Source organism: Podarcis tiliguerta (assembly GCF_965153285.1).
Source record: "Podarcis tiliguerta genome assembly, chromosome: 6".
In the NCBI taxonomy this organism is placed as follows: Eukaryota; Metazoa; Chordata; class Lepidosauria; order Squamata; family Lacertidae; genus Podarcis; species Podarcis tiliguerta.
The window spans coordinates 58,155,853-58,181,394 of record NC_139539.1 but is presented as its reverse complement, the minus strand read 5'-3'; the positions used below and the strand labels follow the sequence as shown (position 1 = coordinate 58,181,394).

General features: G+C 42.1%; 1 protein-coding gene across 1 annotated transcript in view; it reads right to left on the bottom strand.

The window, feature by feature from the left end:
• Positions 1–25,542, bottom strand: part of FGGY (FGGY carbohydrate kinase domain containing) — a 152,970-nt gene that overhangs the window by 29,079 nt on the left and 98,349 nt on the right. The window contains exons 9-14 of the mRNA XM_083448134.1: positions 25,382–25,489; positions 24,150–24,211; positions 19,280–19,427; positions 17,204–17,278; positions 9,419–9,539; positions 5,116–5,210 (exon numbers count right to left, since the gene is read on the bottom strand). Coding sequence (XP_083304260.1) covers positions 5,116–5,210; positions 9,419–9,539; positions 17,204–17,278; positions 19,280–19,427; positions 24,150–24,211; positions 25,382–25,489 — 609 coding nt within the window. The remainder of the gene's footprint in view (positions 1–5,115; positions 5,211–9,418; positions 9,540–17,203; positions 17,279–19,279; positions 19,428–24,149; positions 24,212–25,381; positions 25,490–25,542) is intronic.

Below are 25,542 nucleotides of genomic sequence, written 5' to 3'. Positions count from 1 at the left end.
GGGGGAGGCCCAAGCTGAAGTGAATGCAATTAATTCTTCTTTATAGGCACTGATTACTGTTGCACTGCACTTTATAGTCTGGGACAACTGTGAGCCACTGTTACAGTCTGCAGCTTTTGCTTAGACAAGTCTTTATCTATTAATTGCTATAGGTATAAAATGGCTACAAATCATGCAGTGCAACAACTAACGAAACACTACTGTACAGCATGTACCAATCTGGTAATACATCAAGTGCATGACAGCACCTAACATAGATGACATAGGATTTTGACGGAAACGCTTTCGAGCTGGGGGACGTGTCGGCAGGGTTCTTTAAATTTCGCCCCTGATTCATTTGCTATGGGGAGAAACCAGCATGACAGAATGTTGCCGAGCCTAACAAATTAGGGGCGACCTGCAAACTGCTTTTGCTCAAGAAGAACAGGGATAAAATATCTTTCTTTCTTCTCTGGTGGTGCTACCAGAGCACAGCCGTAAGTAAAGCAAAGCAAGCGCTCAGCAAGAGAGATGGGCAACAGATGTCAACCCGTATCGTATGTCAGGTAAACAGCAATGGCACATGAGGCTAATGATCTGAACCTGCTTGTGAGAACATCACGCTATCCTAAAGCCATGCTGAATCTGTAAATTGTAGGGACCTCCCATCACGCCTCCAGGTCAGTTGCTCCAGCAGCCAAGGAATTGCTCATCCAATACCAGCACAAAGGAAAACCATATATCTAAAAAAATCCACACACCTCCTACAGGGCCCCATTAACACTGATGTGAGAACTGAAATATATATGGCTGAAACTGCAATGTTATATGAAAGGAAATGTCCATTTGCATACACACGTGGGGGAGCTGCAGATAAATCCCATCCGCTTGGTGCACGTATCACTATTACAGAACCAAAGCACACTTTTTCATGTGTGTACAAATGCACACGTGTGATAAAAAATATTGAGTTAGATGAATCTGCAATGGATACACCAACACAGGTATTACAACCACACTGCAGAGGGGTCACTTTTAGAGCTCAAGTCATTTTATGAGTTTCTATTTTCTTGAAGAAACGCCCTGAAAGAAATAACAGCTATATTAAGATACCCCTAGGGAAGAGGACGGGTAATACCATTTCCTCGCCTTCTTTAAAGTTCCCTGTCAAGGCAATAGTTTTGAGGAATTTAAGAAGAGTCTGCTAGCAGCGAATCCAAGCACTTTTGAGATCTTGATTCTTGATGAACAATTAGAGAAGCAGAGGTTCCTTCAATATCATGTCAAGATGTGAGCTACCAGAAGAATAAAGCATTTTACAATAGGGACTAGGTAGAATTCAGGAAACAAACTAGTATCATTGTCAGAAATGTTTCTCATCTTTATTATTAGAAAAGAGTTCTCCCAGGCAAATCTGTTGCCAGACAAACCAGAAAACAAAGAACTTGATATGGAAACCAACAGGTGCATCAAAATAGCTGCCAGCAAAGGATGCACTAGTTCTACCTTGTGCCATTACATCAGCTGGCCTCACTTAGGAAATCGTGAGTTTGGTGCTAATTTATGAAAATGGTCCCTATATCCATACTGAGGCTGCTTTTTGTGATGTGTGCTTTCACTTTCCCCATTTGGTCCATAGGTAAAAAGAATGGCTTCTGCTTCTGTGGGGAAGGGTATTGACCAAATTAGTAAAAAGAAACCCAGAGTATCTATCCAGAGCATTAAGGGAAAAAGAAAGCACTTGTTCTTATCCAAAATGTTCTTAGTTAACTCTGTTTTAAATTATAGCCTGACAATGCAAGTGTGAACTTAGCCCAGTTCTTGGCAAATAATGAAACAAGGTGATTAGGGCATCTTAACCTAGTTCTGCCTGCCAACACGACTTTTCAGAACCTGATCTCTCTCGTCTTTGCCCAACAACAGCCCCATGATTAAAGAAACAGAAATTAAGATATGCCTTGACACTCTGGGAGACTTTCAGTAAGAGATGCATTAACAGCAAGCCAACAAAATGATTAATTAACTTTTCTTTTTCAATATTATGTTTACACAAGATGATTACAGCGACTAATTAGGAATTTATCCTGGTTTATATAAGAGTTTTTAAGTTGTTGGTTTTTATGAGATGAGTGTAGGAGACTTGGACTGATTCAATAGACACAAGTCAAATGTGTCTATGGTTCTTCCAATGTGGTCTACTAAGCTATTAAAACATGGTGCCTACCTCTTCCTCCTCTTTAAAGGTATACAGTCAAACAAAAGAAAAGAACAGTAGGGGTGGCTACAGATCAGGAGAACTGCTTGGCCTTCTGGAAAAGTAATGGCAGCCTTGGGTTCATGTATCCTCATGATAACAAGGCTGTTAAATTTGCAGGAAAGTCTCAGTTTTGGAAGTGTTTCAACAAACAGCAGCTTGCTTGGTGAAGCTGAAAATTCTGTGCAGAAAGCCACCCACCGTGAGAGGGGCCCTTCCACTCACTCAGCTGTCAGGGGACGTTCCATATGCACAACCTGTTGTGCGAATAGCACTGCCTGATGCTGAAGCACAAAGGCGCAATATCTACTTGTTTGCCTGAGCATCCAAACCTCTTTATAGCCTAGCCAAATTGCCATTGTCATTAAACATCTTTCCAGAGGGGAAAGCTATTATTAAAATTAACTCTTTTGAACTGCAGTTAATGACTTAATAGATAAGTTGTTGTTAAGAGGCGTGCCAAAAGTTCACAATGAGCGGGGAGGGGAAGGTCTATCACTGCAGGACCGGTACTTCCACCAGCCTTTGGAAGGAACGCTACCAATCTGCAATCAGCTTGCTCAAACTCCATGCTCTCTTCCTCTAATTTTCTGTCTCAACAAGTTCAAGTATCCCAGTAAATTACTATCAGTATCTCTTCTTCCCTGTACACAGCTCTCTAAATTCTAAGTAAGCAAAGTCCGCTTTAGGAAATCAAGATGAAAAGAAAGCTGGCCATTAGGTTGCATAAATGCAACTGAAGTGATTTAATGCGCAGTAGAAAAATAAACGGCATGGTTTGTTTTTTTATAAAACAATAATAATCCTAACCCCAAATATATAAACTCTGTCCAAAAAAGTTAGTTATGGTGAAGAATAAAAGTGGCCAAATAAGACAGGGTCTTGTTCTTTCCCCCGACATTGTCACTTGTATACTGTATATTAGAATTGTAGGAGTGGATTGCTTTGCAAATGCAGGAGCTGGCTCTTTGGCAGCTAAACTGAGGGTGGAGCTACTCATTTCCGCACTTCCAGTCCGCCTTTGAAACACATCCACAGAACCCTGCTGCCTGTGGATAAGCAAAGGGCACAAGAATGGTGCTTGGATCTTTAGCCTCACCCGCTACTTTCCTCCTCCAACAAACACTCTCTCCCTGCTGCCCACCTCCAGCAAGGGATCCAGGTCTGTTTCTATCTGAGAGCCAGTGTGGTGTAGTGGTTAAGAGCGGTAGTCTCGTAATCTGGGGAACCGGGTTCGCGTCCCCGCTCCTCCACATGCTGCTGCTGGGTGACCTTGGGCCAGTCACACTTCTTTGAAGTCTCTCAGCCTCACTCGCCTCACAGAGTGTTTGTTGTGGGGGAGGAAGGGAAAGGAGAATGTTAGCCACTTTGAGACTCCTTAAAGGGAGTGAAAGGCGGGATATCAAATCCAAAATCACGGACATGGACCTGGGACCTGAGTTGGAGGAAAGCAACTGCTTGCGGGGAGGAGCTGAAGGAAGAAAATGATGGACAAGGAAAGCAGCGACAGATAAGTCTTGAAGAAACATAGTGGAGCTGGAGCATGCAATTCCATTCTGAAGATCCCACTGAAATGTATACCATCATCCAGCTGTTTGGTAAAAGAAGCCATGGAGGAATGATCACCAATTCAGGCCATTTAATGCCCATTATCAGTCATCAGTTGTAGAGAAATGAATTGGGAATTTTTTGCTCATATTCCAACTCACTCTCAGCCCACGTTCTCCACCTGAAAATATGAGCTATTGTCATCGAAACACTGGATAGGCTACTCTTATTTAAGAACCAACTGGGAGAAAAATCTTGGGAATGCGGCTGCAAAGCGCTTTCTTAACCAGGTATTATATAAAACGTAACTACCAATCCTTGACATGTTGAGTGGAATAAAGTGTTCAGCATCCAGGGTGTGTCAAGTATTTCTATTGAGCAACAAGACACCTGCATTGTGCTATGCAGGTCACAATCTGTCTGTTTTATTGCATTTCTAGAAAATGAATGAGAAGGCATTACCATGAAGGGAAGGCTTGGAGAAATGAAAATAATAATATACGGCCAAACATTTGCTCAGGAAGGATTTTCTTCTCTTCTCCGGAAACTAAGAGATAATCCAGAGATTAAGGAAGGAGAGATTTTGGTCCCCCCCCACCCCCCGCTGGGCGTTTTGCACGTGTGGGTGTGCATCAGTGAAGAGACACATCGTTTTCATTCCCCTTTGCTACAACATTGCTTGTGGCGCAGATATGGTGGCAAGAGATAAGAAAAAGAAGGCTTCCCAAAGTCTTTGAAAAGCAGCCATATGGAGACCAGATGTCCAAGGTAGTTCTTCCTCAGCAAAATTACCCAACGGTGGAGTTTTAATGTTCTAGTTAAAGCCTGGGTTTTATATCCACATATAGAAATCTGCCTAATTAGATAGCATACTTTACTGTAACAATTTTTTTTTTAGAGCAGTGTGAAATTCAAGCAAGTGGGTGGGCAAATACCCTGGAGCCAGACTCACCATTTTTACAGCAAAAAGGGCCAATTCCATCTTAATTCACCCATTGCCATCCTGTTACGCTGTTTCCCTTTGGAGGAGGACAAGTGGAATGGAGTAGAAATGGAAAGGGCATGATAGGCTGGCTGGTGTCCTGAACAGGAGCACTCCACACCGTGACAGTTTGCTGCGGGTCCCAGTTGTAGTAAACTAACGTAATTGTTTGAGACCCATCTCCTTATTTAACCTAACCAGGCCAAGCTGGTTAATAGACCTATGGATGAAAGAGTTGGGCTTTGTGAGGAACAGAGCCTACAATTCCTCCCCACCCCGTCTAAATTATATGGCCAAGCAGAAAAGTGCAGAGTTTAAGCTTTTCACATCCAGACTTCCTCTGATTACATACCTGCAGAGAAGCAAAATCTTTAGAAGCACAGGCTCCGAGAATAGCAGCGCCCGTCAAAACAGACTCCACCTCGTGGGCCAGGACAACAGGCATGCCTAGACAAAAACAACACACATCTGTTAGAAAGCTCAAAGTGGGGGCGGCGTGAAGACGATTAAAAGCAAAAAAAAACAGCTGGAGGATTATTATCTGTGTACCTTCTGTTGACATGGTCGCCTGTGTGATTGCACTGGCACTTGGGTGGATTTATAAGGTACTTGGGATGTGTGTGGCGCTGTGGGTTAAACCACAGATCCTAGGACTTGCCGATCAGAAGGTCGGCGGTTCGAATCCCCGTGTTGGGGTGAATTCCCGTTGCTTGGTCCCTGCTCCTGCCAACCTAGCAGTTCGAAAGCACGTAAAAGTGCAAGTAGATAAATAGGCACCACTCCAGCGGGAAGGTAAAGTGGCGTTTCCGTGCGCTGCTCTTTTTCGCCAGAAGTGGCTTAGTCATGCTGGCCACATGACCCGGAAGCTGTACGCCGGCTCCCTTGGCCAATAAAGAGAGATGAGCGCCACAACCCCAGAGTCGGCCACGACTGAACCTAATGGTCAGGGGTCCCTTTACCTTTATAAGGTACTTGGGGGGCATTTTCTGTGGTTATAGAGACATAAGTGTCTTTTCGGGTTTTAACTATGCACCATGCCAGTGTATAGAAAAATAGGAGCTGCCAGTTTGCCAAGACAATGACTAGGAACCAGAGAAGATGACACGGAAACTTTAAAAAGGAAGACACAGGCTGGTTCTCACATGACCCCATGAGATGTCCCTAGTCATACAGACGTCTGGAGGACAAAGCTGCACTCATGTTCTGCCTATGGTCTTCCTATGGGCATCCTATCAACCACTTTGAGAACAGAATGCTGAACTAGATGGGCCTTTGGTCTGATCAAGCAAGCCTCTTCTTACGTTGAGCAAGAAAGAAGAACTTTGCTGCTGCCCAGGAATTCTCCCCCAACCTCCCACTCAGGGTTATTTTGCTCCCAGCTAGGTCTGACATTGGAAAGCAGTGTGACCCTAGACAGTGCGTGGATGAAATATGGAGGTTCTCAGTGGCAAAAATGTTTTGACACAGAAACTTGTTTAAACTTATCAGAGAGCTAAATTAAGAATTGAGTTTACAGCTGGCACGTTTGAAATGTACTTTGAAACTTGGCTGCTTGTGTTGCTACTCTGCAAGTGCCTTCACAATGAATGCATTCATCTTCCCATCTGAACAATATGAATCTGAGGCTTTTAAGTGGTCTATGAAATTATCTATTGGTAGCCTGCATAATTGGCTAATGGGAGCTTGCATTTAACAGTAATATATTCAGAATTTTCCTGGAAGAATAGGGGATTGATACAGGAATGTTAACTATTTTATCGGATAGATTTTAATGAGGGCAAGAGAACCCGGAGCATTCTAGTCAGATGAACTCTGACATCCCCCGTCAGTCACAGTTCCTACAAACAGGAAAAATTCCAAGGCCGCAGAAAGGCCTCTTTGTCCTACATTGTACATGGCCATTAGATACAGTCAAAGAACCTTGGTTTAAAATTTAATCAGAATTATCTATTAATAGAGCTTTAATTTTAGACATCAGAAAGCAGCTCTCAATACCAAGGCTATTTGAATTAGATAAGGAAAGGTGTGGACTTGATAAAATCTTGTTTGACTAATAGAAAGCACCACTGTGGCAATAGTCTGTTGCGTACATCCAGCCTAGGTCAAGACCTTGTGTCATTTGGTTCACCTTTTCTGCTTTTGTGAAATGTAATTACATAATGCTGATTTCCATCTTTCTTCCTGCATCAAGGTAGGAAGTCTGGTTTGATGTTCAAGTGATGCAAATCTCCCTGCTAAATAGCTAGAATCCAAGATTTAAACTTGATCTAAACCACATTGGCTCTTCTTAAGAAGGGGGCAATGGGGGAGGAAAGAAAGAAAAAAAGAATCTGTATGGTTCATAGTTTTGTTTTTTCTCTCAAAGCTGTAGAACAAAGGAAAGATGTTTTCCGCAGGTTAAAAACATATGATAACAGCATAATGGATGTATAAAAAATAGCCCTGGATAAAGGCTGGGTTTAGCCTAATTTGGGACATGTTCTTCTTACAAACACTTAACTTCCTATAAGGATTTTTGTCATGCAGGCCCAATAAAATACATCCCCTAAAGTAGGGCACATTGCATTTTATTAAGCAGTTTCTGCTGGTTAAAATGTGCAAAGTTTGAGTCTCAAAAAGTGCCCAAAGCTTGCAAATCAATTAACATTGCCGTAAAATAAAGGCACCCCCTTACAAACCTACTGCCACAGATTTGATGCACTCAGACCAATGGTATTAACTGATAATTGATGAAACGTAACAGATTTATTTTCAACCCATATATATATGAGCTTGCTGGATCATGCCAACGGTCCATCAAATCCAGCATCCTCTTCTTACAGTGGCCGACCAGAGGCTTGTGAGAAACCTGCAAGCAGGACAAGAACACAAGAGCAGTCTCCCCTCCCGTGGTTTCCAGCAACTGGTATTCAGAAGCATTACTGCCTTCAGTTGTGAAGTCACAGCATAGCCATCATGGCAGGTAACTGTCAATAAACCTTATTCTCCATGAATTGGTCTAATCCAGGCTTCCTCAACCTCGGCCCTCCATATGTTTTGAGACTACAGTTCCCATTATCCCTGACCACTGGTCCTGCTAGCTAGGGATCAAGGGAGTTGTAGGCCAAAAACATCTGGAGGGCCGAGGTTGAGGAAGCCTGGTCTAATTCTCTTTTGAAGTTAGCCAGGTTGATGGTCATCACTGCCTCCTGTGGGAGTCAGTTTATCAATGTGCTCTGTGAAGTACTTTTCATGACCCACTTTCTGAATGTTCCCTCTCTCTCACCTTTTCTCTAAACTAAAAGGTTCTAATGTTGCAACCTTTCTTCATAGAGGAGTTGCTCAAGCCCTTGATCATTATGGTTCTCCTTTTCAGAACCTCCAGAAACATCTCTTACACACAACCATTGCTCCTTGGCAACACCTATTCATATCAATGTGGGGTTAAGTTGGAGAACATTCTGACGGGTTAGACTAAATATTTTCATACTGACTAAATATTTTCTGTGTAAATTATTCTAATGAGGCACAGACGGACAATGGTTTATAAAGTTATTAATAGGACTAAAGCATTTTATTTATAAAACCTTCACAGCTGATCATACTAAAAGCCGGGACTGAAGAACATCAGGTCAGGTGGCCAAATGTGGCCCACCAAGCATTATTATTATTATTATTATTATTATTATTATTATTATTATTATTTTCTATTCTGCCCTTCATGCGAAGATTACAGAGCGGTTTACAATAGAAAAACACAAAAATACACACCATAATAAAAAACAAAAACAATACACCCCCAGTTTAAAAAGCCATAGATTGCTTAATTAGCTGAAGTCCTAGGAGAAAATGAATGTTTTTGTCCAGTGCCTAAAGATATTTAACAAAGCCACCAGGCAAGTCTTCCTGAGGAGACTTTCCACAAACTGGGAACCACAGTAGAAAAGGCCCTTTCTTGTGTGACCAACCTCCAGACTTCTCATAGAAGAGGCCCACAAAGAAGGGCCTCAGAAGATCATCTCATGGTCCGGGTCAGTTCATATGGAGAGAGGCATCCCTTGAGGTACTGCATTCCTGAGCCGTTTAAGGCTTTGTAGATCAAAACCAGCACTTTGAATCAGGCCTGGAAACTAACTGGCAGCCAGTGTAGTCGGGCCAGGATTGTCGTGATATGCTCAAACCATCTTGTCCCGGTGAGCATCCTGGCTGCTAACTTCCGCACCAGCAAAGTTTCTGAACCGTGAGGCTGCCCCACATATAACGTGTTACAGTAATCTAACCTTCTTTTTCTGCTCGTTTCAATTTTCCAGGCTGCATCCACCCTGCAAAGGCCATACCCACCATTGGCCCTCCTTGCCCCTCCAAATGCTTTTGCCTGGCTCAAAGGTATCCAGAAACTCTGACAGTGTCTCTTGCTTGTCTGGACAGAGATGGCTGTGGGCGTCTGTATATAAACTAAGGTGCTGTAGACAGATAAAATTTGCATTCATTGCTCCACCCACTTTAGCTCTGGCCCTGCCTACCACTGGCATGTGGCCCCGGGAAGGCTGCCCAGAGGAGAATGCAGCCTTTGCGCAGAACAGAGTTCCCCACCCGTGCTGTAGGCCTGTGTGTTCTCTTCCCCCTTAACGGCAAGGTAGTAGATCCTGTTCCTTAACCGTATCCTCAAAACTTACCAGTGATGTCTGCATGCATCTGCACAAAGAGAGGGTTCTTGCTCAGCCCACCACACATGAACAGAGTGTTGACATCGTGCCCTGCAGCTTGCATTGTTTCCACAATATGCCTTGTTCCCAGCTTGAGTGTGAAGAGAAAATAAAGAAACAATTAAGAAAAGAGGCTACAAGAAAAACAGCTGCTTAAAGAGTTGGGTTGTTGGATATTAGCGTTGAAGAAGGGTAGAAAAACATTGAAAACACCTAGAAAAGATAATGGCTACAGTCGGATGTTGTGATTAACCATGCTTTATTGCGACAAGAATGAGCTCAGGTGAGCCTTGGACTCACACTCTTCTCTTTCCTCCTCTGGTTCACATGCCAGGATGTGATCGGATGCTTTTGCATCTGATTTCAATTAAGCACAGTTTAGTGCTACAGCGCAAACCTAAACCATGGTTACATTTTATCTATTGTTTACTGAAGCAAGCTAGCTTCATAACCCCATTTTTTTCCTGCTGACTGATACAATAAACTGTGGTTAATCAATAATGGAAATGAACACCTCTGAACTCTATCTTATTATAGTGTTGGGAGGGTGCAGAATTCAGACCAGAGGTTCACCTAGGCTTGTGCACATCATGGTAAATGACACTTTATCATGTTCTGAAAGCAGCCAATGAGAACCAGTTCCAGTGACTCTGTATTAGTGAGCTTCCTGGTTTTTTTCAGATTAAACTTCATATCCCCTAATCTTTCATGGTGAAATTCACAATGGAACAACCACATGCAGTATTTCTCCCATGACTGGCATCAGGCTTGGGACAAACACATACACAAGATTCTTTATGTAGCAAACAGTTATTGATCCCCATAGCTTGTGGTGGTGATGGCACATGTAGAAACAGCTACAGTGGTACCTTGGGTTAAGAACTTATTTCGTTCTGGAGGTCCGTTCTTAACCTGAAACTGTTCTTAACCTGACGTACCACTTTAGCTAATGGGGCCTCCCGCTGCTGCCACCGCCGCCGCATGATTTCTTTTTTATAATAATTTTTATTAAGTTTTCCATTTTAACAATCCAATCAAATCACATTAAATATTCCAAATTATACAAATACCATATCATAAAGTCCAAATATTTTGCCAAATTATAAATGTTTGTTGGGGCTTCCCATGCTTTAAGTTCAGTGGGGTCCAATCATCTTATGTTTCTACTGCCTTGAGTTTCCGCTGCCGCGTGATTTCTGTTCTCATCCTGAAGCCAAGTTCTTAAGCCGAGGTACTATTTCTGGGTTAGCAGAGTCTGTAACCTGAAGCATCTGTAACCCGAGGTACCACTGTATTTAAAAAAGGAACGTCAGGGAGGTTTCTACCCACTTCTCTTATTCCTGATAGCTAAACAGAACCTCCATATTCAAAGCCAAAATGCCACTGAAAACCAGGTGCTGGGGACAAACACGAAGGGTATGACCATTACTTATATGCCTTGTTCATGAGTTTCCTGGGAATTTATATATGTGTACCATTCAAGATAGAAGCTGGGCAGTGGTTTTTTTTTATTTTTTGGGTAGACAGGTGATTTTCAGTCTGATCCAGAGACATGCAAGTTACCCATTGAAGAAATAATTGATAGTACAGGGAAGAAGATTTATTTCACTGAGTGCCCCCACCCAAGCAGGGAACTATTGAAAGCACCAGAAGCACAATAGCAGGCAAACAGTCTTCTGCCTTTTAAGAACCTTTTGATCAGAGCCATAACCACACATGGAACTGTGAGTTGCTGGGGCAATCTCTGCTTGGAAGCCCGCTCTACTGATAGATCATATGTCACTGGCTTTGGTATTTTTCTACTCTTTTAACAAAGAACATCCACTTGCTGTTCACAGAAATAGAACTGCAGAGATTTACCTTGGCACTTGCTCACCATCGTTTTTGTGACATTTAATATACATCTAAGGCTCACACAATTCATGATCAGACAAACATTACTCAAAATACGCGAGTATTCAACAAAAGCCCATGCTGCCTTCTTTTTCATAAAAAAAGACTGTGAATCTAGATATAAGGCAAATTAAGCCATGGAAGGATCAACTAAACTAATAAAAAATGTTACTGTGACTTCCCATGTGTAAAAAACAGGGTAATTACATTTCAAGATATAGTGGTGATGCCAACCAAATTCTGGTTTTTCTTCTTCCAGAATTCATTTAAGAATAGAATAGAACAAAATAAAATAAAATAAAATAAAATAGTACTGTATCCAAGAAAGTTGTCCCTTTCACGTAGATACCACAAATCTGTTTTGGGGGTTCCCCCCAACGCTCCAGAGCATATGGGAGGGTGGAGAAAGAGGAGAGGGAGGAAAGTTCTGTTGCACAAGGGCAAGTCCTTGCATTGTACGGGACAAATTCATTGGTAACAACACTTAATATTTGGTCAGTTGTCCGGAGACAACAAGTGCTATATAAATGAATCAGGAGTACATGAGTTTCTCATGTCAGCTATGGATGTTATTTGACAAACACAGTTATTGCATGAACACTGGTGTTACTCTGCTACTTTAATTTCTGAGTTTCAACTCAACATTTAGGACTGAAGAAAGCAAAAGCGTCAAAAGCAAAACTTCTGCTAAATCTACCCCTTGCCAGACCCAAACAGTAAGGAATTCCCTCAGCTTTTATGCCGAACCTCTTTTGAAGCGTGGCCAAAGTTTACGGGAAGCTTTACAATCGACAGAAAATGTTTCTTCAGACCCAGACTGGTTATTTAAGAAGGGGAAAGCAAGTTAAGCTTCAGCTGTTTATTATGGCAGGATTGTGTTTCAAGGGTATTTTGGTTTAAGATAGGTAGTTTTGGCAAACTGTAGCAACTATAAGCTCAGCTAATGAAATCCATAACATCTTTACTGACACTTAAGACGAGTGCTTTAAGCCAGAAGGCCACAATTTCGATTATAAAGAATAAGCTTTTTAATATTTCTTTTAAATCTTGCCTTGAGAATACAAGTATAATTGCCCTTAACAGAAAGTTTCACGTGATCACCTCAATGATATCCTTTTCCTATCTCCACAATCCACATGTATGAACATCTAGAGTATATCCCTGAATGTCAACATAGACACAAATGACCACATATACATATCACACCAAAGCCATGCCTGCCAAGGTTCCTCCTTAGACTTGCAAAGACATTTTTCACCAGCAGCATCTACCTCTCAGGCACCTGATGTCAGGTAAAGCCGTAGGTACGAAGCAGCAACTGAAAGCATTGTGACTGTTCTCCCAATCGTCTCTTTGCAAACATGGTTTCCAATTGGCACAGTTTAAATTTGGCACCAAATGCAAGCTGTGCTGCTTTAAGTCCAGGCCAGACCACTTGGGAGCCGACAGGAGTTCCCAAATGGGGCCATTCCCTGCCAAAACCAGTGGAGCTTGTCTCCAGCAATGATTTTATATTTAGCACTGAATACAAACCCTACTAGAATTGATTCCAATTATGAGCTTGGGATTGGAACCCCCCAGTGCAGCCAATGTCAGCAAGGCTTACATTCAAAGCAAATTTAAACAGCACCAAATGCAATCCCTGCTGCCAAAGGACCATTGGAACTATAGTGGTACCTCTGGTTAAGAATTTAATTCGTTCCGGAGGTGCGTGCTTAACCTGAAACTGTTCTTAACCTGAAGCACCACTTTAGCTAATGGGGCCTCGGGCTGCCGCAGCGCAATTTCTGTTCTCATCCTGAAGCAAAGTTCTTAACCCGAGGTAATATTTCTGGGTTAGCGGAGTCTGTAACCTGAAGCGTCTGTAACCCAAGGTACCACTGTACAAGGCTTAGCACACACTCCTGCTTCGTCTCTTAGAACAGGTATTGCATAGAGCATTGTTTAAATTCGGCACCAATTGCAAGCTCCTCTGTCTTCCTAGCTTTCAGGTGGTTGACAGGTAGGCAGGTCCATGATGGGATGACCACTTTTGGATCTGGCATACCAGATCAATGTGATCCTCAAGCCTGCATGATTCCCTACTGGGCTCAGCCAGGGTTTGTTTAGCAAACTACAAACTATGAATTGTTCCACTGAAGATCAAACAAATCATGTCATATTTAATGATGACTACCTTGAAAAACTTAAGAGCAACCATTTCCCCCCTCCACTGGATGGCACTGAGGTGGCGGCCCCAATTTCAATCACCTCAGAGAGCCATATGAAAATGGCATCTTTTCAAAACTGATGTGCAAATCTCTCCTGTATCCACAGAACTATAAGCAGTACAACCTTCTCATCCAACCAGATTTTTGCCCTTCTTCTGTGGCATGACATTTAACCACAGCTGAATGATGCTATGGATTGGGAAACTCGTGATTCCTTCTTAGGCAAGGAGGAGGCTGTGTCAAAAGACATTTGTGGGCCATATAATTTGTGTCTCTACTGCTGACATTTGTTAGCTTATGGGCTGAGCTGGGAAATGTAAAGCTTGGGAAGCAAGAAGTCAAAACTACCACTATGGGTCTGGCAAGCCTGCCTCAAAACAAAATAAGGCAGGGATGGAAACTGGATTTGGTCAGTAGGCCAGATCTGTAATTCCCCTCCTCTCCGCAGGTCAGCTTTTGAGAAGTGGGCAGAAAAAGTTAAAAGGGGATCCCTGTAACCTTGGATCAGCTGACTGACAGTACAGCGAGCCCCTGTGAAGGCAAGTGCCCAGCACCAATCCAATTTGCCATCAATCCAGTTTGCTGTAACAGCCAATCAGCTGATCCACTGTTTTATAGGGAGTCTCCTTAAAAGCAAGCTCCCTGCACCATTGGGACTCCCTGAGCGGAACTGACAGGGAACCCCACTTCCAAATGAACAATTGGAATTACACTCCATATGGTTTGTATGTGTCCTTTGTTTGTAGCTGTGCCAGTACTTGCCCCTCGCCAGATATCACATAGGGCATCAAGTGTGGCACAGGTGGCTTTGGTTTGTGGGGAACGGTCTCGTGGGCCCATCCCGGGCCTAATTAGGCCTGCAGGCCAAACGTTCTCCAGTGCCAATGTATAAAAACTTCAGGTCAGCAAGGGCAAGGATTATGGTTTCTGGGTTTGTAAAAACAGAACTGAGAGTTCAGCGCACCATGTGGATTGTAAATCAGGTGTTTGCACAGGAGGTGCTAATTATGCTGTAGCCATGAATTGCAAATTGTAGGCAATCTTATGGGTAGAACTGAAATTTGATTGAAAGCTCATTGACTTTTTTCTCCCCCAGGGACTGTATTTCTGTACTGTATGGAGCTTGAACATTTTAAAATACAACATTAAAAACAATTTAAAACAATTTAATGTTCTACAAAGAAGACGCTCTAAAAACTATTCTTACAATTATCTGGGGGAGAAATGGTTTCCCTTAGAAATGAAGCCATTTCAATGCTGAACTAAGTTAATTTGACATAGGCATAGAAATATGCAAACTGTGAGACATCAAATGCAATTTCTCCTTTTTCTGCAATGTCTCTCGCTGAAAGTAAACAAAAGGTCAGCAATAAGTGGCAAAAGTTACATTTTTTTGCTATATTTTAAAGCTAAACTCATGTTCAAGTGTAGCAGACAACATGCAGCTTTGACTAATGCAAATACCAACTGTAAATTGATGTAATGTGTCTGTATTTAGTGCCGATACAATGTGAACTATCTACTAAAAAATAAAACCGTGTATTATTATTTTAAAAAAAATACCCAACATGGAAATTTGCACATTCTAAGAATTAGAGAAAATTACAGGTTCTCATTAGTTGGGTTTTCTGTTGCCTTAATTTACACTGCTCCTACAGTGGTACCTCAGGTTAAGAACTTAATTCGTTCTGGAGGTCTGTTCTTAACTTGAAACTGTTCTTAACCTGCTGCTGCTGCGCCACCGGAGCACGAGTTCTGTTCTCATCCTGAAGCAAAGTTCTTAACCCGAGGTAATATTTCTGGGTTAGCGGAGTCTGTAACCTGAAGCATATGTAACCCAAGGTACCACTGTACACAGAGAAAAGAACCATCTGTGAAGAAAAATCTAAGAAGACATCACCTTTAATTTTATATATTTTAATAATCGCTGAAGTAGGATACGGGAAAAGGGGACCGGTAGAGGCTTAATTTCAAAGCACAGTGCAGCCATGTGCAATGAAGCACTTGGAGAATAATAGATGGTTTTCCCAGGATATCCAACTGAGAAAGCTTCCACCTCATTAGCATAGAATAATGCCACGGTGCTTGTTTGGCATTGGAAAGTTGTTGCCTGCAATCTCTTTCATGAGACATTATCAGTAGTTCTTATTTTCCAAGAAAGCACTTGCATTTCTTATTTAAATTTAAAAGGGATGGTAAAGTACCAAGTGCACTGCCATTACGCTCACCAAAGAGGAGCAATAATAGGGCTAACAGTAATGTATTCCAGGTTCAGTCGGAGTAATCCTGTTTTTGTCAAGAGAACTGTTAAAACAAGTGGAATTCACAGCATCTGCCCTCACTGCTGGGCTTCGTGGAGAGCCATGATGTGAGGAAATGCGAAAACTAATCTGTATTGCCTGCACACCTTTGTGTGTGCCCCTCCCTCATCAGCAAACAGCAACAATTGGTATCGTCCAAGGTGACACAAAAACATGGCTGACTTGGACAGGGGGAAGCTAAAGAATTTCCGTTCCATAGCACGCCTTATCTCACATTTGTAATGTGCCTGGAAGGCTGCAGATTTGCATTTCAATTGAACAGAATTCAGTTATACAGTTGACGACGAACAACATAATAGCTACTAATAGTTCACCCGCAACAGTTCAGACAGAAACAGAAAGGTGGACAAATGTACTCCACTTACACCGTCAGTCTTTAAGAAGGGCAGAAAAGAATGCTGACTATTTTCATTCTGAAAAATATACTAGAAATTAAGCATAGCAACGAAGACTAGCAACCCATCGGAAGCCAACAAGGCTCAGTTGTCAGGAAGACCTACTAGCCATCATTCCATCCCTTGTGGAAAAGTAAGATGAAAATCTAATTAATTCCTAATAATTAAGAGTGTGCTTCTTATCTCTTCCCATGTTTGTTTAATGGGAAAGTGTGGTGGCCTCTTAATTATTGCTGTCACTAGGGACTGAAGTAACAGTATCTCGCTCTTCAAAAGTGAGTGAAATTCAGTTTCTTATATTTTACTTTATTGTCCTGAGATGAAGTAGTCTGCCTTCTGGAGGTTGCCCCTAAAGAATGTAACTAAAAAAGAAAAAAAAGGAAAACCAATAGCCCATGTAGACCAGTCATGAGGCAGAGGAGTTATTTTTTATTATTTTTTATTATGTACTTTGTGTTTTTTATCTTGTATTTTTATGTTGTGAACCACCTTGAGATCTACAGATGAAGGAAAGGTGCACAAATTTAATTAATTAATTAATTAATTAATTAGGTCTCCAGCATAACTAAACTGATATTTTTTCTCAACATTTCTCAGTAAACAGAAGTTTCCTGGTTGAACTCTTTCCAGCAGCAACTTCAGAGGAGAGACAACTTTGCAAACTTAGGGAAATAAGGACCTTTTTTTCTTTTTTTGCGAGCAATCTTTAATATGAACAAAAGAATGAAATTTCCAAAATCCTGGGGGAACTTACTCTGAGAGGAAATTTCTTGGAAATTTTACTTTTTTATCGTGTCTGCTTGGTAAATAAATTCATAATTCATAATTACAAACCAGTTTTGCAGTTGAGAACGGGATGAAGTAACATTGGTTTAAGTTCTTTAAAGGGAATAACGAAGGGAAGCATTGTAAAAGTGCCGGTTTTCAGTGACTTACTGCAATGGCCTGAATTGTGGCCAAGTAGATAAGAGCAAGATCATCCAGGCCTTGAGATAATGTCAGTCCAACCACCTGCAGAGAAGAAGAGGAGAAAAACTTGCTGATATGAGAATTCAGTATTCTCCAATTCTCTTGCTAAAGTGAGTCCCAGGCTTGTTGCTGCAAGTTGCACCCAAACAGTCATAGGATAGCACCTTTCCTCCATCTCCTGAGATGGGCTACTGCATACTCAGATTGTCACCAGTTTAATGAACAATAACACAAATCAATCTGGTGATATTTTCCTGGTCAATTGCATTTTTAAACAGTACATTGGTGCCTCGCAAGACGAAAAGAATCCGTTCCGCAAGTCTCTTCGTCTAGCGGTTTTTTCGTCTTGCGAAGCAACCCTATTAGTGGATTAGCGCTATTAGCGGTTTAGCGGCTATTAGCGGCTATTAAAGGCTTAAGGGATTAGTGGATTAGCTGCTAAAAGGCTATTAGCAGCTTAGTGCCTTAGAAAAAGGGGGTGGGGAGCGAAAAAAAATTGCAAGAATCGCAAGACATTTTCGTCTTGCGAAGCAAGCCCATAGAGAAATTCGTCCTGCGAAGCGCATTGAAAAACGGAAAACCCTTTCGTCTAGCGGGTTTTCTGTCTTGCGAGGCATTCGTCTTGCGGGGCACCACTGTATTCTCATCCCCATCCCCTACATCCAACATACTTTCCAATGAATTCAGTATATAGGTTCACAAACAGAGAACTGTTCATTTTACTGTGAATCCATCTTGGTGCCTCTCCAGATGTTTGGGACTATAATACCCAACAGCCCCAGCCTGAGACTGATGGGAGTTGTGCAAGCCTGCCTTATTCCGCTGCTTCTAATTGTCACATTATACTTTATAGGTGGGATTCGCCTAAGGAACACCAGCAAGTGGAATCCAGAATGCGGCAGCTAGACTGGTGACTGGGAGTGGCCGCCAAGACAGTATAACACCAGTCCTGGAAGACCTACATTGGCTCCCAGTACGTTTCCAAGTAAATTCAAAGTGTTAGTGCTGACCCTTAAAGCCCTAAATGGACTCAGCCCAATATACCTGAAGCATCTCCACCCCCATTGTTCAGCCCGGACACTGAGGTCCAGCTCTGAGGGCCTTCTGGCGGTTCCCTCACTGTGAGAAGTGAGATTAGAAGGAACCAGGCTGAGGGCCTTCTCGGTAGTGGCACCAGCACTGTGGAACGCCCTCCCATCAGATGACAAACAAATAAACAACTATCTGACTTTTAGAAGACACCTGAAGGCAGCCCTGTTTAGGGAAGTTTTTAATGATTGATGTTTTATTGTGTTTGTAATATTCTGTTGGGAGCCGCCCAGAGTGGCTGGGGAAACCCAGCCAGATGGGCAGGGTATGAATAACAAATTATTATTATAAATTATTATATTATTACTTGTGCAATGGGGTTTTCTTCCTTCATTCCCTGGGCGCTCCGAAATTGGCTATTGGGGAGAGAACCCCCACAAAAAAACAATGCACAAGAGTTTACACTTGTTAATGTTAAATGTGGATCTAATATTTAATTGCTTTCTCTGGAAGAAAGCAAACTGCTTTGGCAGAGAAGGTATTACTTGTGAAGGCCTAATGGCTCATGGGTCAACATAAGGATGCAGGAAGCAGTGGACAGTATGGGAAAGTAGCCTTTCAGAAGGGATAGCACTCTTTTTTGTTTTCTCTGCTAACAGTTAATGTGCCTTCTCATCTGAAATTTGCTGCTTTTCTATACTTCAGCTGCTTGGCCAGTCCTACAGAAACGTATGAAGCTGTGCAAAGCTCAAAACTAATGTGATTAAAAATTTAAAATGTGTCAAAACATACCTCCTTACGTTTCAGTCATATGATATGGGAAGTATCCTGAACTTTTGCATCCTAAAAAAAGTTCCAATTTCAACAGCAACAAATGAAAGGAAAATCCCTAAACTCAGTGGGATTTCTATTAAAGAAGGATGGTAATGTTCAAAATACAAATGCTCATTTCAAGCTCTCATTTTATCCCATTGTTCTGTTCTGACCCGTTTTCAAAGGCAGTCTGTTTCTTACCATGCCCTTTAGTGTAATATCTGCAAGGGGAGATCTGTTGCCATGGAAATCTGGCCAAACATGTAAATCAACAGTGAGGAAACCCACAGGCAAAGATTTCTTAATCAGATCCAGGTGACCGTTCAAGTATGTATATATACTTTGAGCACTGCAAGAAAAACAAGTAGAAAAGAAAAAGGGGTGTGGGAGAGAGGTTATTTCTCGAACATATTGCATGATCTGTACTCCTAAAACAGATATACACACAAATTATCAAAAGGCCTACAAAGCCAAATTAAAATATGGAGAGGGAGGTGAAGAGAAGGAGAAGATGATATCAATATATTCCTTTTCAGGTATGCACTGTTGAACAGCATGGGTAAGAATCAAAAGTGGAACTAGGATCTCATCATAGCAACACTTAAGAAGAGGTTTGCATCCTGATTCCAAGCACATTTGTTTAATCTCATTTAATTTGAGTCAGGCACTTGCCAAAGCACCAGCTAAGTCTCACTGACCGCATAGATCAACGGCTAGCCCTTCTCCGACTACACCTACATGGGAAGTTTGAGAATTGCCGCATCTTGTGAAATCAGCTTGCATGCATGGGATTTAAACACAGAACGTTTGCACATGGAATAAATCATGGGAATTTCTCATGAATATTAATGGCATTTTGCAAGCACAGTGCAAACACAGCATGCTCAGCAACGGAAGCCTTGGGTACAATCCAGAGAATCCTCAGAGTGCTTAATTTCCATTCATATCAGTGGAACTTAAAAGTGTGCTTAGTTTTCTCTGGAATGTACCCAGAGGGTGAAGTCCAAAGAAAGTGAAAACAAGCCAAATCCTACTGAAATCCATGGGAATTGCAATCTAGCCTTTGATTGCATGCACTGACATGCCAGTAAAACTATGCTACTATTACCACACTTTATAAAGCTCTAGGAAAAAACCTTGGGAATAGGCTTTTACAAACATCAGGGATGGATTTTTAAAATTCTACTGTTAGTTTTGCCTTCCAGGGAGTACAGAGAAGACTTCATTTTCAGAAAGGATGGTCAATAGGTGAGCATCTTCCTCTAATTACAATTGATTAGTCATTGTCTCAGTTTTGGAGGTCCAAATAGTGATATTCATTTAGCCTCTGCATGTATATTCAGTCATGCACTAATGAGCTCCCTGAGGGAATTTGGCATGTGTTTACTACTCTGACTTATGACCTCCTTGCAGCTGTATATTTATATTCTGCATTTAAGCATTCAGCTGCACATTGTTTCAATTAGGGCTTACCATGTGTTTGCTATCTGAGGATATCATTCAAAATGAAGTGCACTTGGAAAGCATTAAAATAACTAATTCATATCATTATTCACATACTTTAAAGGTTGTTTTATGTGACTTGTGGAGGAAAACACAGCAATAGCTTTGTAAGTTACTACAATTCCTTAGTAGCCTTATTTTGTTTCCATTTGTCTCTTTATGCCCATAGCCCTTCAACGAGGAAGATGGCAAGCAGAAGGGAGAAGAGGACTTTCCCCAGAATAAGTGTGCAAAGCGCACTTCCATTGAGATGGAGGAATAGGGAAAACCTGGTGGGAATATCTTATCTCATGGCAATATCATAGCCCTCATCTTAAGTCACTAGATAAAAAGCTAAAGGTACCCCTGCCCGTACGGGCCAGTCTTGACAGATTCTAGGGTTGTGCGCCCATCTCACTCAAAGAGGCCAAGGGCCAGCGCTGTCCGAAGACACTTCCGGGTCACGTGGCCAGCGTGACATCGCTGCTCTGGTGAGCCAGAGCCGCACACGGAAACGCCGTTTACCTTCCCGCTAGTAAGCGGTCCCTATTTATCTACTTGCACCCAGGGGTGCTTTCGAACTGCTAGGTTGGCAGGCGCTGGGACCGAACAGTGGGAGCGCACCCCGCCGTGGGGATTCGAACCGCCGACCTTTCGATCGGCAAGCCCTAGGCACTGAGGCTTTAACCCACAGCGCCCCCGCGTCCTGCTAAGTCACTAGATAGTTTGAGTTTAAATCATTTAGGAAATTAAGGAAAAACAAAACTTCAGTTTGTAGGAGGCCACTTCCCCAAACCACAACAACTACCTAAGATTTATATAGCACTGTAGGCTGTTTACTTTGAAAAGCTTCACATAGGTATGAAAATATAAAATGGCCTTACAGTACGCCATGTTGACCAGCCTTCCCCAACCTGGTGGTATTGAACCACAATCACATCAGCCACAGTGAGCATGTTGCAGATTGAGCTAACTCTAGTCCAAAACATCTGGAGGGCACTCAGCTGATGCAGACTATTACTCTCTAATCCAACTGGCAAATCCTCTTCAGCATCTCAAAGCTACTGAATACCCTTTCAAAAACAAATATACTCTACAGATGCTAGAGCATGAACCTCAAGTCTTCTGTTATTAAAGCTATGCTATATGCACATCATTTCTATGCTTATGTTGTAGAATGGGAGTTGTTGGTGGGAGATCATCTCCTGTTTTAGTTCATAACAGCAGCAAGTTTTGAACTACAGATTGCTCAAATTCTTAACACATTAACTCCTTTATGCACTAGGACAGAGGGTTTCAACCTTTTTGGGTCCATGGCTCCCTTGACCAACTCCATTCTTTCTGCGGCACCCCTGTGGGGCTCAGGAGCCCAGTTATGTCACCCCTTGCCTGCCAAGCTGGTAGCCCCTCACCCCTTTTTGAACACCCTCCCTTGTGGAGGGTTCCCTCAGCCTCCTCTCTTCTCCCCTCTCCTTGGGAGTCCTCTGGGCAGCCACGGCTGTCGCCCCTGGTCTCTGAGCTGCCCCATCTGCCCCCAAAAGAAGTGCCTCCTCACACTTCTGTGTGACCTGTGAAGCACTCCTTGGCCAGCCCCAGAGGAACCATTCGCCTGGGCAGCTTGTAACCAGAGCTGCTGCAACAAACAGCTATGCAAGCCTTTGGGAGGCAGAGACGTGAGAGGAAATCAGAGGAGGGAGGGAAGGAAAGAGGGACAGAGGCAGCACCCCTGACCATCACTGAAGGCACCATTGCACTAGGAACAATAACAGCAACAAAACAATGCCACTTTCCCCATCATTTACCAAAAGCTTACTATGTATGATTCTCCATTGCTTTTCACTTTCTGACTCGGATAAATTAGCAAATTCCAAGCTTGACTAAAATTTCCTCTGTGCCCCCCAGCAAAGATGTCTGACTCAACCTTGCAAAAGTGGTCATAGGTGCCTTAACAGGTGGGTATAACATGATCAACCGTAGATGTAATGTTCAAACTTAGCTACTCAGGACCCTCCTGGCTTCTTTCCATTCGACACAGCTACTTGATGTTCAAAGTAATATATAGAGAGAAAGGATGGTAATTTTATGTGACTTGTTTGCTATGTTTGCAACTATAAACTCACTTCCTTAAAGAATAGTCATCTGGAAAGCATTATAGAACTGCAATTGGGCACATGCCTGTGGCAGTAAGTGCTATAAGTCTCTTTACCAACAAACTTCTGTCCAGCATCTTTGGACAGAACTAAGTGCAGCATCTCAAATGCGCTTGCTGGCAGAGCAAGAGCTTCTTCTCTGTCTTATTTTCACTATGCTAAGAAATAGAGATATCACGGAGATTCATATTTCCTGTCTTGGAATACATGTCTTGAGAGGATCTTACATTTGCAACACAAGGCAAGAATTCCAACCCTGAATTTATCTCTGGGCATGGCTGTCCACAGAAATAATTGGGCAGGGAACAAAGTCTATGACTTGGCCTGACTATTCACAGCCTTTATATGACTGAACCCTACGCACTATTACGTTACATGGTTCTGAAGAGAACCATATAATGTTTTATTGTAAATTTGTTTAATTATATTACAGCTTTAAAATGGTTGTTGCCTGCTCTGGGCTCATGAAAGCAATATATAATTCTAAGTAATAAATGAATTAGACACATGGCAAAATGATTGGCTGGCCACTGATTAATAGAAGGATGAGAACCACAATCATTTCCAGCATGTAAACCACAGTGTAATAGGCTGGCAGAATTAACATGGCTGCACTGTTGCTTTTTCTTCTCTTACACTTAACAACCTCACAGGATGAACATATGTAATGCCTTTGTTCCTTTCTTTTTTTCTAGACATCTACTCATGTCTAGAGCAAAATGCCAATAGCAAGGTAGCTCAAGTTATACCTCACCCCTAGAATTTAACACCTTCACATTTGAAACGTGAAATTCTGCTAGCCTGAGGCTGCCTAAGGTTTGGTGCATATGCTGTCCTACATGGAAACCCGATCTTGACTTAGAGAAGTCTTTGATGTGCAAAGCAAAAAGGCCAGGCATACTATTTGGCATTAGGACAAAAGTATTGAAGCCTAAAGGTGAATGTTCAGAGGACCAGAGTTTCAACCATTTATTCTCGCATTACCTCTATTATTACATTTGTAAAAGCTCAGATGGAAAGCTGACTATAGAAATGATTTCTACGGTGGCAATTTGATAAGTGAAGCCATTTTGCAAAGGCAAAATTTGTGTCCAGGTAAACAGCTCCAGAGAAACACTCAAAACCTAGACTGCCCAAACATTCGTAAGGGTATTTTACAAGGACAAAATGGCTGGAAAAAGTCAACTTCTGGTGACGTCAGCACGTCAGAAATGCCCACGTGAACCAGTCCTCAGGTGTTCAAAACAAGAAAGATTGTATTCCAGAATGGGAAGGTTGAAAAGCCAGCTTGGAAAGGGAAACAACTTAATATGGTGAGAAGCAGCCCAACCCACATCCCAGCTAAGCTGGAACATTCCAGCTGAACTAGTTTCTGGAAGGCTGCCAAACTGCTGTTTCTAAGACAGACTGTAAAATGATGAAGAAATAAGGATGGTGACCTGGCTGCAGATTTTGTCTGTAGCTCTGGGAACGCAGCGTGTCCTTGGACGACATGCTCTATCTTTGGGGGGAAAAGAAAAGTAAGACAGAGATGAGTGTTCATATCAGTCTATAATATATGGTAAGAGTTTCATGTGTCTTGACTTTTTTATAAAAAAAAAATCAAATTTAACTGTATTTAATCCGGTTTTCTAGTGAACTTAAAGGAAAACTATATACTGTGTGTATTGCCGAGTTGTGTGCAGTTACAATGTTAGCAGCCAGTTCCATGGATCACACAGACTTGTTTCATGATTTTTATGCAACTATGCGTTCAAAAGATGTGCACAGAAATTAACTTCTGGCTTGCTTCATCCTATGCGCCAGTCTAAGCTACAGCAGCATATACAGTGCAAGTAGGGACTTGCACACCTACTGCTGAGAAATGAAACGCTATGCCTGAGAACGGGCTAGCTTTGCTCCACATTCCAGGACACACTCCCTTACTATCAAACATAAATGGGTGTGCCAATTGACACACACACACAAAAACAACAACCACCACAGCTCTCCAAAGTAAAAGTGCTGGAAATTCTGCCACACTCAGTTCCACTAAGCACAAGGTAAGCAGCCTGGTAATTAAACTAACATATAACTGCCCCCCACCCCCCTCTAAAATGACCCAATTTTAATGCATACCCCTTGACCTCAGCAACTCTCCTGGTAAGAAAGCCTAGCGCACGTTCATTACCAACAGAACAGTCTGAGCAAAAAAATGATTAGAACAGGATGGGTGGAATTGCGGCCCATGGGCACTTTCATGCTTTTATTTTAAATAGTTTATGTCTCAGGTTTAAAAAAAAGTTAGTAACTATACAAATATTTGTTCTGGCTCCTTTATCTCCTGATGTAGGGAGAAGAGGCTATTTTGCCTCAATCTTTCTTCTGTTGAGAATCAGAAGGACATACCATGATAACATGGACAAAGTTTCCCATGGCTTATGAGGAACCAACATTAAAACTTCTATAATTACCAGTAATGCATCAGTTCTAGATGACTGGATGATTATAAGATTTGAACGGACATGTTCCCTTATCACAACTAGCCCCAGCTAGCTTGTAGCTTTATCAGAATTACTGGGCTTCCCACTGCAGTCCATACGATCCCACTAGCTCCCAACACATTTGGAGCTTAGCAGTAATTCTTTTTTTTAACTCAGACCCTTTACTGTGAAGAGGAAGCCAAACTCACCAGCTTTCCTGTAGCGCTCTGGCCTCCCTCGTTTAGCCAGAATCCCGGCACCATAGCTGAGTCATAGGGTCCCCAAACTCCAGGGACAAACACAGGGGACTTGCTTATCTGAAGAGGGAAATTGAAATCCAGATACTTAAAAGTTTCATACACATCGTGTT